This window comes from Pistacia vera, unplaced genomic scaffold (assembly GCF_008641045.1).
Source record: "Pistacia vera cultivar Batoury unplaced genomic scaffold, PisVer_v2 Contig319, whole genome shotgun sequence".
Taxonomy (NCBI): domain Eukaryota; kingdom Viridiplantae; phylum Streptophyta; class Magnoliopsida; order Sapindales; family Anacardiaceae; genus Pistacia; species Pistacia vera.
In genome coordinates, this window is record NW_022196134.1 from 37,170 (window position 1) to 53,444 (window position 16,275).

The 16,275-nt window shown below is 33.4% G+C and overlaps 4 protein-coding genes across 5 annotated transcripts; all 4 read right to left on the minus strand.

The window, feature by feature from the left end:
• Positions 1 to 4,762: 4,762 nt before the first annotated feature.
• On the minus strand, positions 4,763 to 6,420 carry LOC116136738 (uncharacterized protein At3g50808-like). Of its 2 annotated transcripts, none has more exons than XM_031422397.1 (4): positions 6,246 to 6,420; positions 5,983 to 6,162; positions 5,694 to 5,909; positions 4,763 to 5,370 (listed from the first exon to the last, which is right to left on the minus strand). In XM_031422397.1, the coding sequence occupies exons 1-4, from the start codon at positions 6,246 to 6,248 to the stop codon at positions 5,164 to 5,166; spliced, it is 606 nt and encodes a 201-aa protein (XP_031278257.1). In that variant the 5' UTR covers positions 6,249 to 6,420; the 3' UTR covers positions 4,763 to 5,163. The 2 variants fall into 2 exon arrangements, with proteins under 2 accessions (XP_031278257.1, XP_031278258.1); XM_031422398.1 differs by having other exon boundaries at positions 5,235 to 5,363.
• Positions 6,421 to 10,746: 4,326 nt separating this feature from the next.
• LOC116136737 (RING-H2 finger protein ATL17-like) lies at positions 10,747 to 12,063 on the minus strand. Its single transcript, XM_031422396.1, has one exon. The coding sequence runs from the start codon at positions 11,738 to 11,740 to the stop codon at positions 10,853 to 10,855; it is 888 nt and encodes a 295-aa protein (XP_031278256.1). The 5' UTR covers positions 11,741 to 12,063; the 3' UTR covers positions 10,747 to 10,852.
• Positions 12,064 to 13,251: 1,188 nt separating this feature from the next.
• LOC116136734 (RING-H2 finger protein ATL52-like) lies at positions 13,252 to 14,151 on the minus strand. Its single transcript, XM_031422394.1, has one exon. The coding sequence runs from the start codon at positions 14,149 to 14,151 to the stop codon at positions 13,252 to 13,254; it is 900 nt and encodes a 299-aa protein (XP_031278254.1).
• Positions 14,152 to 15,101: 950 nt separating this feature from the next.
• LOC116136736 (RING-H2 finger protein ATL52-like) lies at positions 15,102 to 16,001 on the minus strand. The gene has a single exon (XM_031422395.1). The coding sequence runs from the start codon at positions 15,999 to 16,001 to the stop codon at positions 15,102 to 15,104; it is 900 nt and encodes a 299-aa protein (XP_031278255.1).
• Between the last annotated feature and the right edge of the window lie 274 nt (positions 16,002 to 16,275).

A 16,275-nucleotide genomic window follows, 5' to 3' on the forward strand; every position in this document is an offset into this window, starting at 1 on the left:
AACACTAAACCTAAAAAGTTATCTAACACTAACCCAAGACATCCTAAACTAAGGACAAATCCTAAAAGAAAATCTATCAGCATAAGGCAACCATGGCAATAGTGACAAAGGGGAATGAAAACATAAATCAAGAAAGAGTAAGAAAATATCTTGAATAGATAGAACCTTGAGAGTTCTTCAACTGGTTGACAACAACCGTCATGAACAGACACCCGAAAAGTCACTAGAGTGTCAAAGAAAGCTCTGGTTGCATAAGGAAGGTGAAGGACAAAGTTCTTAGGGTTTGATTGAGATGAAGAAGACAAATAGCCAAAAATGGCAAATAGCGCTTCAAGTTTTATTATATAGCGTGCGAGAGTTGATTCTGGCCATTCAACAAATCCACGTGGCATCAATCAAGCACAAAGTTGTAACTGTCAAATGAAAACATAGGTAACTGCAACAGGATAGTACGTTAGCATTTAATGCATTGAAAAAAAATGTCGTTTCAGTCATCAACATTAAATGCGGGTAAGAATATTCTTTGAAAGAGAGAAAGAGTCGTTAAAGAAAGGAAATTTTTCTACGAAAGCGAAGAATGCCACGTTCAACTAACATTTTGTTATTCGCACTTCGACATAGCTACATCACCAACTTCGCAGCTTGTAGAAAAAAGTTCTCATCACCACCCAACATGGAAACTCGCAAATACCTTTTATAGTTTGCTTAAGGCCTCTAGGCATCCGTTGTCAAGACTGATTCAGTCATGAGCTCATAGCTCATTACCTACTCACTTTCACATTTTTTTCTTTTTTCGAATTTAATAAGTTAAGAAATCTTCCAATACTTGGAATAGGACGAGGAGTGACGAACCCATTTCTAAGTTCCTCTTCATCATGAACACTTAGCTTGCATCAAGTGCACTAAGTGGAGACAAACAACCTCGATCTACTTAATAAGCTCATTTAAGTTTGAGTTCGCTCACAATACCAGCCAACAAGGAATCCATGATTTCTTATTTCCTATTTGGTATAAAAATTGAATGAACGCATGTGACGGCTACATTGTGCTTTAAATAACGGTCTACCTGACCTTGTGATTTCTTGACGACAGTTTGTTCAGCTCACATTTGATTTAATCTTCTCTCTAAGATAAGAGCTCCTTAACTTAAAGAGTGGGAGACAAATTGTATGGGTAAAAAATCGTATTGGACATCTGACGGCCCAATAGAGTTATAATCATTATACGACCCAGTGCCTTGGCCCAAGTTCGATTGGGCCACATCATAATTATGGCCTGATGCCTTGGTTTAGCCTTGGCTGTTCCTGAAAAATAACCATGACCTAAATTTGGTTGGTCTTGAGTTAAAGTCATTTATAAAGAAAGTTTGCTCCACGAGCTAATACAAACTACAAGTCAATCTCTTCTATGAGCCTGTCCACAGTCCACAAGTTGGGCTACTCTACAAAGCCACTTCACGATTTGGATTAATCTATGATCAGTTGGCTTTCTCTAATGAGCTGGCCAAAGGTTCCGAGCTTATCTAACTTTGAATTCCACAAGGATCATGACACCTTAAAAGTTCTAAGCTCCATGTAAATACTAGCTCGATGTAGACTCCTAACTCTACAAAGAGTTTGGCGCTCTAAGACTCCTAGTCTTAGACGAACTCGGACATTTAATGAGTCCCAAAGTCACATACAGACTCTAACACCCACAGACTCTTAGTCCTATCAGGATTCTCATAAATCTTGGTGGTTTTAAGTCTTACAACAGCTTTCTTCCTCAGGTATTCTGGTTTCACATAAACTAGTACTCCTAAATAGACAAACCATAAACTCCTACTTCTACTAAGACTGAAACCTTCATGGCTTGCTATAAAAGCATAGGCCTGCCCTCTCGAATATGATTCATTATTCTTTTTCACACTTATTCAGCCGATAGTCTAGAATCCAAGTATTCTAAACACAAGCATTTTATAGTTCCCCCACCTTTAGTCGTCCTTTGTCATAGAATTGGGTTTTGACCATTCTATGGTGAAGTTAGTTTGCCTTAGCCCTAAAACACGGTAACCTTCCTTACCCTTATTTCCACTCAGTTTTTCGTCACAACCTTGCTGACTTGAGCGTCGGAGTGCCTATGGTAGACACCACAACGGTGTCCCCAAGTACTTTATGTTCGTTTTCCGTGTCTCTGTACAGGAATTCGAGATTGCCAGTGTCGGAGTGCCTACAATAGACACTCAAAAGTGTCCCCAAGTACTTCACGTTCGTTTTTCAGGTCTCTCTACAAGAATTCGAGATTTGTCAGTGGCTTAACATCCCATCAGTAATGCTAGGTAGATTTCATCATCTACAATAATAAAAATTATTTATAAAAGTTATATTAACATGTATGCTTAAGAAAATAGGGAAATGAATAGAGTATTATTTTGATGAGCGGTGCTATATGTACAAACTCTTGTATGCAAATTGATATTGTATAACTCTTTTATTGTCACATCATTCATCTACATTAATTAACATTTATTAAGTTGATTTTGTATACAAATTCATTCATTTAGTTTGTGTCACATCAGTTTATATGAAAGAGTTTGTATATTTAGTATTATTCTAAAAATTAATAAGTAAATAAGGAGCTGATGTGGCAAGTAATATGTGTATACCATGGTACATTACCTAAAATGAAAATTTTGAGTTTTATTTGGAAAGTATAATTTATTTCATTATAATCATATTTTTCTTTTAATTGTACTTTATAATGTTGATAAATTTAATTGCTATTTGTGTTTGAAATGGAAAAGTACTTTTTGACAACACAAAATTACTCTTTAGAATATTTTTTCTAAAGTAGTGATATCACCTATTCTAATTAAAAGCGTTTTTTTTTCTTAAAAAAATCCNTCTCTAATGAGCTGGCCAAAGGTTCCGAGCTCATCTAACTTTGAATTCCACAAGGATCATGACACCTTAAGAGTTCTAAGCTCCATGTAAATACTAGCTCGATGTAGACTCCTAACTTTGCAAAGAGTTTGGTACTCTAAGACTCCTGGTCTTAAACGAACTCGGACATTTAATGATTCCCAAAGTCACATACAAACTCTAACACCCACGGACTCCTAGTCCTATCAGGATTCTCATAAATCTTGGCGGTTTTAAGTCTTACAATGGCTTTCTTCCTCAAGTATTCTGGTTTCACATAAACTAGTACTCTTAAATAGACAAACCATAAACTTCCTACTTCTACTAAGATTGAAACCTTCATGGCTTGCTAGAAAAGCATAGGCTTGCCCTCTCGAATATGATTCATTATTCTTTTACAGACTTATTCAGCCGATAGTCTAGAATCCAACTATCCAAGTATTCTAAACGCAAGCCTTATATAGTTCCCCCACCTTTAGTCGTTCTTTGTCATAGAATTGAGTTCCGACCATTCTATGGTGAAGTTAGTTTGCCTTAGCCCTGAAACACGGTAACCTTCCTCACCCTTATTTCCACTCAGTTTTTTGTCACAACCTTGCTGACTTGAGAGTCGAAGTGCCTACGACGGACACCACAACGGTATCCCCAAGTCTTCATGTTCATTTTCCGTGTCTCTCTACAGGAATTCGAAATTGCCAGTGTCCGAGTGCCTACAATAGACACCACAAAGTGTCCCCAAGTACTTCACGTTCGTTTTCCGTGTTTCTCTACAAGAATTCGAGAATGTCAGTGGCTCAACATCCCACAAGTAATTCTGGGTAGATTTCATCATCTACGACAATAAAAATTATTTATAAAAGTTATATTAATGTGTATGCTTAAGAAAATAGGGAAACGAATAGAGTATTATTTTGATGAGCAGTGCTATATGTACAAACTCTTGTATACAAATTGATATTGTATAACTCTTTTATTGTCACATCATTCATTTACATTAATTAACATTTATTAAGTTGATTTTGTATACAAATTCATTCATTCAGTTTGTGTCACATCAGTTTATATGAAAGAGTCTGTATAAAGAATTTGTATATTTAGTATTATTCTAAAAATTAATAAGTAAATAAGGAGCTGATGTGGCAAGTAATATGTGTATACCATGGTACATTACTTAAAATGAAAATTTTGAGTTTTATTTGGGATGTATAATTTATTTCATTATAATCATATTTTTCTTTTAATTCTACTTTATAATGTTGATAAATTTAATTGCTATTTGTGTTTGAAATGGAAAAGTACTTTTTGACAACACAAAATTACTCTTTAGAATATTTTTTCTAAAGTAGTGATATCACCTATTCTAATTAAAAGCGTTTTTTTTTCTTAAAAAAATCCTGTAGTCAAACTCTTAACTTTTATTTATTAAACCATCTAAAGTATATATCAATTTTGAATAGATGCCCCTCTGGCATGCATCTAGAATTTCACTTAAAATATATGTATATACATTTACTCAAATATAAGTACTTCGAAATTCTTGTGTAAATTAAATTCATATGCTATCTTTTGGTCTTAGTCAATGAATAATTGGAGTGAAATTTTCATTAATTCTAAAATATGATATCACCATCCAAATATTAATCAATTGGCACCACTCTACCTAATAGTTTTGTCCCTTTTGTTAAGGAACCTCCTTGGTAAGAAGTTGAAACATAGTAATTTCTTGATATTATCAAATATATAGGAATTAATTAAATAAAATAATGAACACACTAAAAGAAGAAGATTGATAATATATTCATTGAGCTATTCAATTTGAGTAACAATCATAGAAACATGTATTAAACAATAAAAAGGTGTTGGTTCTTTATGTAATCTGCCCATGTGGGTTGTTGGACCCACCAAAAACTAGAAAGCGGACTCCACAAAGACTTGCTTTATATTTTCTTAATTACATTTACACCTTGCAACTATCAATAACAATTCTGCATTATTGGCTTCTTCACAAGAGAGAATTTTGTTGTTTTGGGTCCCAATAGCCCCCAAAAAAGCCTAATTTTACTTACCCTTTTGTTTTTTTGAACACCCCAACCAAAAGGATGCCTTAAATTATCAAATTGACAACATTATCGATCTTTGGGACCATAGATTAACAGATTGTTAATCCAACAGTTATCAATGGTCAATAATGTTGTCGAATCAGAAATGTACCCCTATTGAATGAATGTACATATAGGGTTCAACAAGGCGGCCGTTAATAATATTAGGAGCCAAAGGGTGCCCTGTGAGGAATGCCCTTTCTTCTTCTTGCACTTGAAGGAGGTTTGGGAGACGCGGGCGGGTAAATGTGATGTTGTGAGCCTTCACGCAATTCTTCTAATTTTGATATTCCTTCTCTTCTTTCCATTAATACCTCATTCTTAACCTCCAAGGTAAAGTTTGCTTCTCCATTTCTCTTTATTCCTGCAAGCTAAGTAATTAAAGAAAAAAGAAAAATAAATTTATACATAAATACCAATCATATAATATAATTATAACAATATTGATGATGCTTCCACATGACATAAGTTTCTGAATGTGTAATCCATCATCTTGCATGCACATGATAAATAATGGAGGTGGATGTATGATATATAATAATGATGAATGGTGGGTGGTTGTGATGGTGATGGTGATGGTTTAAGAATGTGGGACATATACATAATGCATGATGAAATCGTGACCATTTGATGAGATGTGAATGATGATGATCGATGAGAACAATGTGAGAAGAAGCAAGAAAGAAATGCTAACCTTACATCCCAATGAACAGAAACGAAAAGGGTCGAGTAAGCTTCTTCCGCAAATTTCACAAATGTGAGCAACTCCTTTACCACTTCTCGGTTGAGGCCTCTCATTCAGAAACAAAACCCGAGCACTGTTTATCACATACGTTTGAACTCCACTTATATCCAATACCTTTTGAATCTCTGAAACTCTCACAACATCATGATATGACGATCTTCTTATCTACAAAACCAACAATTTCTAACTCAATTTTCTCTTAATCAATCAAAACCTTACAATGTCAATAAGTACAAACCTGAATAACTTGATGATCTTTGTGTTTCGAGGAGCGGCAATAGAAGCAAAATGCATCTCCATTACAATCTAAACAATACATATTACATTCACTCCTGGCGGCATCTCCATGTGTACGGCATACTGTAAAAAAGGCCGTGGTCAACAATGGCTCTAGCCATGGCGGAACCAACAATGTGTCCTGCTAAGACGCCAAAAAAATTAACTTCATCAGAAAGTAATGAAATTTAGTGTTTTGGAATGAAGAAATGATGACATCATTACCATTTTGAAAGGTGAAGATTTGCAGAAATGGGTAATTGTTGAAGAAATATGAGTGTTTAATGTACAGACTGTCGGATTCAGAGAGAGTTGGAGATGGAAATGAAGAAGAGAGAAAGAAGAGAAGAGAGAGAGAAAGAGAGAGCGAAATGATCAACCTGTAACTTAGAATTCAACAACAAAGCAACGCCTAGAAGACTAAGAGACAACAAGGTTTCATAAACAAATGAAGTAAAATATGCTTTGAGAATCTGAACGGATGAGATGAATTGTGGTGGCTGAAGTTAATGAACAACCGTTGGATTATTAGACAGGGATAGGTGGGTTTGGCGCTTACGCTTCTTTGGATCTTCTTTGCGTCTCTACGTAGGCACTAGGTCGGCCACTTGGCTAAGCATGAGCTGTTCACACAAACCATCCTTTCCCTCTTTTTGTGTCACGTGTACCTAACTTACACCTGGCATCATCAGATCGGTTAAGTTCATTGGGACCCTGCTGGGGGCATTTTATGAAATTGATGTGGAAATTGAGCGAAAATGGCTAATTGTGATGCCGTTTTCACAACCTCTTAATCATCGCAAGAATTTGGAAATAAATTTTCATATTCTTAAATATCTTCCTACTTTTTATATACAGTTACAGAACTCATTTATGGACCGACATTCTTCTAGTTATAACTATAATGTAAGCAATCTTAAATTAAAACCTTTTATATATTTATAACTTATGTTACCTTTGTTTTTTAATCTAAACGCTGGAAAATATATAAGTCTGATACACACACACACACACACACACACACACACACACATATATATATATATATATATATTGTTTTCAATATGTGATTATAAGTGTTAAGTTTTTGTTTTTATATACAATGAATATTATAAAATTATTGTTTTTATATACAAAACAAATATTATAAATTCAAGATACCTATATATGTTATTATACTGTTTTGATATAATATTAAAAATTATTATAACAAAAGAATTAAAACAAAAACTAAAAAAAGACTAATCATGATAATATACAAGAGTTTTGTTAAAATTGGAATTATATAAATTTGATAAGAGTATTATTGACAAAAGAAAATTATTATTGATTCGGATTTTTTTTAATTCAGATAAAAACTAAATATTTTAGCTTTTTCATTACATATGTGTATCAGATCTAAATTAAAAAACAAAAAAACAACCATAAAACATTTTAATTTATTAAAATGTGTTACATTCCAATATAAAAGGTAAAAACAAGTAGAAGCTTAGGTTAAGTTCAAACAATATGAGAATTATTTGAATCCGATTGATAGAATAAAGTCCAATAATATAAATCCAAGAAATGAAGGGTTAATTAATTAGTAAGTAAATTATAGCTTTACAGGCATTTTGATTGATAGAAAATAAAATACAGCTTGTTGAGGAGAGGAGAGGCACTTTAGACAAAATACATAAGATTAGGCGGGATGTCATGTCGTAAGGTATATAATTTAGAGGTTAATTAAACAAAAAGAGTAAAGTTATTAAATAAATACACATTGGCCACCTTTCCTATTCATATATTAACCATAAAAAATCTAGCTGTTTTGATTAATATAACTGTTTTTTTCGCCGGCTCAAATATATGGTAGGTTGGTGGGTTCCAGCTCTACACATCTCATTGATGATCATTACCGTTAATTCATATCATGATTGATCATTAAAATTATTATCACAAAACAACATTATGATTGGCCAAGCAAGATTCAACTAAAATTCTCCATATCTTGTTTCATTTGTACGGGCGTCACGGAAATAACATTATTGTAAAATTAATATATAATAATAATAATTAATTATAATAATAATAAAAAAATATTATTATTCATTATCAATTAGGACATTTTGATATTAAGCTTATCAAAAACATTCTAATCACTATTGGATTTATTTATTGGGTTTATATAATATGTTTCAACGTCCAATGGTATATATGAACTTAAGTTTATTAAGAGAATTTGGATCGATATTATTTTATTATTTTTATGACAAGGTGTAATTAAAACTATTATTAACATTGTTAAAAATATTTCAACATAANAAAATTGGAATTATATAAATTTGATAAGAGTATTATTGACAAAAGAAAATTATTATTGATTCGGATTTTTTTTAATTCAGATAAAAACTAAATATTTTAGCTTTTTCATTACATATGTGTATCAGATCTAAATTAAAAAACAAAAAAACAACCATAAAACATTTTAATTTATTAAAATGTGTTACATTCCAATATAAAAGGTAAAAACAAGTAGAAGCTTAGGTTAAGTTCAAACAATATGAGAATTATTTGAATCCGATTGATAGAATAAAGTCCAATAATATAAATCCAAGAAATGAAGGGTTAATTAATTAGTAAGTAAATTATAGCTTTACAGGCATTTTGATTGATAGAAAAATAAAATACAGCTTGTTGAGGAGAGGAGAGGCACTTTAGACAAAATACATAACATTAGGCGGGATGTCATGTCGTAAGGTATATAATTTAGAGGTTAATTAAACAAAAAGAGTAAAGTTATTAAATAAATACACATTGGCCACCTTTCCTATTCACATATTAACCATAAAAAATCTAGCTGTTTTGATTAATATAACTGTTTTTTTCGCCGGCACAAATATATGGTAGGTTGATGGGTTCCAGCTCTACACATCTCATTGATGATCATTACCGTTAATTCATATCATGATTGATCATTAAAATTATGATCACAAAACAACATTATGATTGGCCAAGCAAGATTCAACTAAAATTCTCCATATCTTGTTTCATTTGTACGGGCGTCACGGAAATAACATTATTGTAAAATTAATATATAATAATAGTAATTATTTTTATTATTATTATAATAATATTATTATTCATTCTCAATTAGGACATTTTGATATTAATTTTATGAAAAACATTCTAATCACTATTGGATTTATTTATTGGGTTTATATAACATGTTTCAACGTCCAATGGTATATATGAACTTAAGTTTATTAAGAGAATTTGGATCGATATTATTTTATTATTTTTATGATAAGGTGTAATTAAAACTATTATTAACATTGTTAAAAATATTTCAACATAACAAATATATATATATTTGTTGAATTGACGAAAAAAAAAAAAAAAATCTTTACCTATACTCTCTCTCAATGATTTAGTTTCAAAATTTTATGTTGCATTCATAACTTAAGAGTTAAAATTGAAATGGACATAAGTATTTTTAACACCTGAAATTATGTCACCATTTAATAACATTAATTAAAAAATTTAACTTTTTCCTTTAAATCAGTGAAATTATATTAGATAAATAAAAAAAATTAAATAATAATATGGAAAAGCCTTTTAAGAATACAAAAGAAGTTTGGTGAAAGAGCACGAACTTCCATGAATTTTGTGGAAAACGTTTTGATGGGGATGAATTTCTAAACATATATTGACCAACGTGTTATGCATTTCAAAGAAGAAAGATTGTAAGCAATCAATATTAATTGCAAATGTTTTTGTGATACCATTTTTCAAGTGGTGAAGAAGAGTTGGGATTCTGTTAAAAGAGAGAACCTCCCCCCCTTTTTTTTCTCAATTTGTGGAACAAGTACAGTGAAAGATGACAAAGGTAAGAGACATTTCAGAAAGAAAAGACCTAAATTAGGGTTTCTCCATGTTCTCAAAAAGCAATTTTCCCGTGAAACAAGCAAAAAGGCATCTTGATTTTGATTATTTTCGTGAAACAGATACCAATTCTGCTGTAAATTGAGATTCAAAGGCCTATTATATATAGATATATATATATATAGTAATCTCACACAAAATGACATAACATTTAGATAATAATTTTAAAATATTAGTTTCGAGGTATATTATTTTAACCAGGTACCAAAAAAATTTCATCAGCTATCGAGACATCACAATCACAGGAGAGCATATCACACAATTAAAGGGATCATATCGTTCTTTAATCCATCTTTTTTGATCCATTAATGTCTAATGATGCCCTTTACCTTCGACCAACTAGCAATTAAAGCTTTCATTTGATTGACAACTTAATTGTACCTTTAATAATCCCATTTCAGTCACATCTTAAAATTTTGTAATTTTCGCAAATATACTTGATTCTTTATACTTGCACAATTATTTGTGAATAACTAAAACTTTAAGATTCAACCAAATTAAGCATGCTTAAGGGAAATTCATTTCTTAAGAATTCCACAAACTGCCTTAAAATGCATCATTAAGCCTCTTCTCTACCATTAAATCTTCCTTTCAAATTTAAGAGAAAAAATTATACGAGACAATTTCATTATATCACTTGGTCATCGTGGTGAGATTATTTAATAAAACAAAAAATATGTAATATTAATTTTTTAAATGATCTCTTATGATGGTGATTATTTTTTAATGCATAATTGACGAATTAAAGAAAAAAATTGACATATATATATCAATGAAAAAAGATGATGAGATTATGCCGTATAAATATTTCTCCAAAACTAAAATTAAAAAGACATCTAAGTAATCATCAGCTTATTGAGATTCTTTAAAATGAATTAATAAATTATCAATTGATAACAACAATCTTATTAAGGAAGAATACTTTCACAACTACTCCTGCCTATCCTTAGTTGTGAGAGAGACCTCACAAATCTTGAAGACATTCGATCTAATTGCTTCATAGATCGTGCCTTAAACGATCTACTTTCCATTATAACATTTCTTAATGAAGAAGAAGATGACGATGATGATAATTCTTCTTCTTTCCTATTCTCTCTTTGTATGTTAAGAAGAACATAACATTGATCCATAGATAACGACCTCTTCAAACCTCCCGCAACTAGACGCTGCCGTTTCCCTTCCACGGGCAACACAGTTGACACGCTATGTCTAGGCAAAACACTTGATGATTCATCAATTCCTGAACTTGAAGGACTTTCATCACCCCCTTCATCGGATAAATTTTGAGAAACGACTTCGTTTCTCTCATCACTCAAAGACAAAGCTACGTCGTTACTGCAGGGTTCAACCATTAGTGACCGGCAAAGGGGGCAGCTGGAGTGTCGCTGGAACCAGTTATCAATGCACGAAACATGAAACGAGTGTCTGCAATTAGGCAACAAACGAACCATGTCTCCATCCTGCAATTCTCCGAGGCAAATAACACACTCGGTTTGATCGACACGAAACGTGATAACGTTGCCGTCGTCCTTTGTTGATGAGTAAGAGAGAATTGGAATCGAAATGAGGACTTTCTCTTCGACCCCGAAAGGGAATTGCTGATCGGGAAGTGGGTTCGAGACAGCTGAATCAGGGGAGGACCTCAATCGCCATCCCAAGCAATATCTAACAATGAAAAAATGGTATACAACTATTGCTAGAGCTGTGGCTGCTATACCCGCCATAGCTATCAAAAGTGGAGTAAAATATGATCCTGAAGCTAAAGAAAGTTCCGGTGGAGACCCTACACCATCCATGGCTCATCATCTACAGGATTTATAACAATGGATGGTAGCTTTTTATAATCAACTTCAACTGTCCTGGAAACTGGAAAGAAATAACAAGTAGTTAAAATTGGAATGAAGGGGGTTTCTGTTGTTGAACAGAGATAGAGAAAGGTGAAGAGATCGACTGAAGAGGGAGTGGCAGTGTCCACGCGTCAGGATTTACCCTAAAAGCCGTAAAGGATTTGGGCATGTGGCTCAACTTGTGACAATTGTCAGGTATCCGATTTCATAATATTTAAATTGATGAGGAGGATATGGAAGTACCTAACATTGATTTGGAAGGATTAGAAAAAAGGAGGGCAGGTGAGGTTTCTTTGAATATTCACATAGAATTGGAGATATTATGTTTTATTAAAGGAGAATTAGATGAAGATTAGGTAATCATTATAGAGATTATCTAAGCTATAGCAAGAATTTAACTCGGTGATATCAAGAGTTGGTCAAATATACATAATAATATATAGTTGTTTATATTGCATTTTGTGGTTGTTGGGCGGTTGAGCTGATGATGTATAGCTGTTTCCAGGCATAATCTGCATAACAAATATTAACATGTGAACAAGAATATTTGGGCAGCCGATTGAATCAAATTGTTTTATGTTGATGCAAACCCGAGTGACTAAATTAACTTCTGATAAGATATAGATTAATTTTATTAGCGGACGAGCCTATTTGTACTAAAAGAATTCTCTAGACTCTGATTTTTATTTAATACAAATCTAAATATAATTTCAAAACAGTTATTTAACTGAATTTAAAAAAGAAAATACTTTTATCATAATTTCTATTAAATCAAGTATTATTTTATTGATTTCGTGTTTGAATTTTGAAAATATTTACAGTAAAAATTTGATTCTGAAATTTTTTTAAAGAAGTGAATGTTAAGATTAGTTTCAGAATGGTTAAAAGTCTTTGTTAGAATTACAATAATCATTACTTTAAAAAGAAATCGAATGTTGGTGACAATTTTATGAACTTGTTAAAAATCAGTATGTGAAAAAAGGTAATATATCATCCAAACCAAACGGATTCACTTTCACAAAGGACAAATAAAATTGACCTATAACAATAATAAGATAATGATATTAAACTCACGCTGTAAACTAGATTATGCACGATTTACAATTGTGTTGTCAATCTTTAACCAAAAGCCTTGAGATGTTGGATGAAACCATGCCTTATACTTCAAAGAACATCTAATTAATTGGTTGATGCAAGAATGAATTGAGATGGTAAGTTGCATCTACTCTTTGGGGCACACACACAGACACAGACATATATATATGTACTTCAAGTATTAATCATACGAGAATATAGAATAGGTTGTGAGTATGAAATTAATGGAGCCTAGAATAATTAAAACAATATATTAAAAAAATCGTTAAGTAAAAGAGGCTGCAACATCCAAGAATAAAGGTATTATAGTGATCAATTAATTGTATCCGAATCATGAAAATAGATATAACTAGTTAAAAACCATCTCAGTAAGGAAGAATTCCACTAGGTGGGGTGCTACTCCTGTTCATCCTTAGTTGTGAGAACGACCTCACTAATCTTGACGACAAATATCGTGCCCTATACGATCTACTCTTCATTAAAAAATTTCTTGATGACGAAGACGATGATGATTCTTCTTTTCTAATCTCACTTTGTGTATTAATAAGAACAAAATACTGATCCATGGATAAGGATCTCTTCAAGGCTAGAGCCAAACATGGCGGTTTCCCTTCAAATGGCAACACTAATGACACACTATGTCTCAGAAAAGCATTCGGACGTTCCACAATTGATGAATTAGTAGACGCACTTCCATCGCTAGCGCTACTACTAGTTAAGCTACCACCATTCTGTCCATTAATCTGATTTGAATCATGAACACCTTCTTCATATGTGATTTCATGAGTTACAGGCATCGCGACATCTAAATTAGTCCTTGGTTCAACAAGAGCCGACCGGCAAATGGGGCAGCTACTGTGTCCCAAAAACCAATTATCGACGCACGCTACATGAAATGCATGCCTACAATCAGGCAACAAACGTACCATTTCTCCATCTTCCAACTCCCCCAGGCAAATTACGCACTCGGTTTGATCGACACGAAAGGCGTTTTTCGTGTCATTCGTTGTCGAGTAAGAGAGGATTGGGATTGTAACGAGGATTTTCTCTTCGACCCCGGTGGGAAAATGAAGATTTGGAAGTGGTTCCGAGGCAGAAATAATATCGGTGGATGACCTTAATAGCCGTCTCAAGCAATATCTAACAATGAATTGATGGAATGAAATTATGGCTAGAGAAGCAGAAACTATGCCTGCCATGGAGATCACAAGTGGGGTGAAGAATGATTCCGAAGCTTGATCTGGTGGTGCCCCTACGCCATCCATGGCTCATCCTCTACAGGATCTTTAGATATCAGAAAATTAAGTTCAGATGATTATTTGATTTTGGCTAAACTTGGTCATAACTGGATTCAATTTGGCTTTAAACATGTAAAAAATATGTATATATAAGAATGAGAGAGTCCTAGCAACAAGGCAAGTGTGTTTTGGCTTTGTTCTCTCAAAGTGGTTCCAATAAATTTGGGTTTCTGTTGTTGAACTGAGAGTTCGGGAGACTCAAGTGGAGTCTGTGTGGTATAGCTAGTGACAATTGTAAGGTGTCCATGCTCTCGTGGAGGTTTCGTAAATTATTCTTATTACATTCAATCAAGTAATTATGTACTTGAAAATAGGAGTTGCCTTGGGAGAGAGCTGGATTTCTCCTGAAGATTTTGTGGTATGTGATTTCTTTTCTAGAAAAATGCCAAAACCTTTTTCATCTAAAATTGAATAGGTTTACCATAGTTACAACTGCAGGCGTGTGTTTTTATACAAATGGTGTGGAACATTACTCAAGTCATCAAATTACTACACATAAAACGTAGATATTAGGAAATNCTGTAAACTAGATTATGCACGGTTTACAATTGTGTTGTCAATCTTTAACCAAAAGCCTTGAGATGTTGGATGAAACCATGCCTTATACTTCAAAGAACATCTAATTAATTGGTTGATGCAAGAATGAATTGAGATGGTAAGTTGCATCTACTCTTTGGGGCGCGCACACACACACACACATATATATATATTACAAGTTAATGTACTTCAAGTATTAATCATACGAGAATATAGAATAGGTTGTGAGTATGAAAATAATGGAGCCTAGAATAATTAAAACAATATATTAAAAAAATCGTTAAGTAAAAGGGGATGCAACATCCAAGAATAAAGGTATTATAGTGATCAATTAATTGTATCCGAATCATGAAAATAGATATAACTAGTTAAAAACCATCTCAGTAAGGAAGAATTCCACTAGGTGGGGTGCTACTCCTGTTCATCCTTAGTTGTGAGAACGACCTCACTAATCTTGACGACAAATATCGTGCCCTATACGATCTACTCTTCATTAAAAAATTTCTTGATGACGAAGACGATGATGATTCTTCTTTTCTAATCTCACTTTGTGTATTAATAAGAACAAAATACTGATCCATGGATAAGGATCTCTTCAAGGCTAGAGCCAAACATGGCGGTTTCCCTTCAAATGGCAACACTAATGACACACTATGTCTCAGAAAAGCATTCGGACGTTCCACAATTGATGAATTAGTAGACGCACTTCCATCGCTAGCGCTACTACTAGTTAAGCTACCACCATTCTGTCCATTAATCTGATTTGAATCATGAACACCTTCTTCATATGTGATTTCATGAGTTACAGGCATCGCGACATCTAAATTAGTCCTTGGTTCAACAAGAGCCGACCGGCAAATGGGGCAGCTACTGTGTCCCAAAAACCAATTATCGACGCACGCTACATGAAATGCATGCCTACAATCAGGCAACAAACGTACCATTTCTCCATCTTCCAACTCCCCCAGGCAAATTACGCACTCGGTTTGATCGACACGAAAGGCGTTTTTCGTGTCATTCGTTGTCGAGTAAGAGAGGATTGGGATTGTAACGAGGATTTTCTCTTCGACCCCGGTGGGAAAATGAAGATTTGGAAGTGGTTCCGAGGCAGAAATAATATCGGTGGATGACCTTAATAGCCGTCTCAAGCAATATCTAACAATGAATTGATGGAATGAAATTATGGCTAGAGAAGCAGAAACTATGCCTGCCATGGAGATCACAAGTGGGGTGAAGAATGATTCCGAAGCTTGATCTGGTGGTGCCCCTACGCCATCCATGGCTCATCCTCTACAGGATCTTTAGATATCAGAAAATTAAGTTTAGATGATTATTTGATTTTGGCTAAACTTGGTCATAACTGGATTCAATTTGGCTTTAAACATGTAAAAAATATGTATATATAATAATGAGAGAGTCCTAGCAACAAGGCAAGTGCGTTTTGGCTTTGTTCTCTCAAAGTGGTTCCAATAAATTTGGGTTTCTGTTGTTGAACTGAGAGTTTGGGAGACTCAAGTGGAGTCTGTGTGGTATAGCTAGTGACAATTGTAAGGT

Excerpts from the sequence above, each read along its gene's own strand:
- LOC116136736 (XM_031422395.1), bottom strand. The coding sequence starts at position 16,001 with ATGGATGGCGTAGGGGCACCACCAGATCAAGCTTCGGAATCATTCTTC.
- LOC116136738 (XM_031422397.1), bottom strand. Across the intron at positions 5,910-5,982 it reads AAGATCATCAAGTTATTCAG|ATAAGAAGATCGTCATATCA; the intron begins GTTTGTACTTAT and ends TTGGTTTTGTAG. Across the intron at positions 5,371-5,693 it reads TCTGTTCATTGGGATGTAAG|CTTGCAGGAATAAAGAGAAA; the intron begins GTTAGCATTTCT and ends TTAATTACTTAG.
- LOC116136734 (XM_031422394.1), bottom strand. The coding sequence starts at position 14,151 with ATGGATGGCGTAGGGGCACCACCAGATCAAGCTTCGGAATCATTCTTC.
- LOC116136737 (XM_031422396.1), bottom strand. The coding sequence starts at position 11,740 with ATGGATGGTGTAGGGTCTCCACCGGAACTTTCTTTAGCTTCAGGATCA.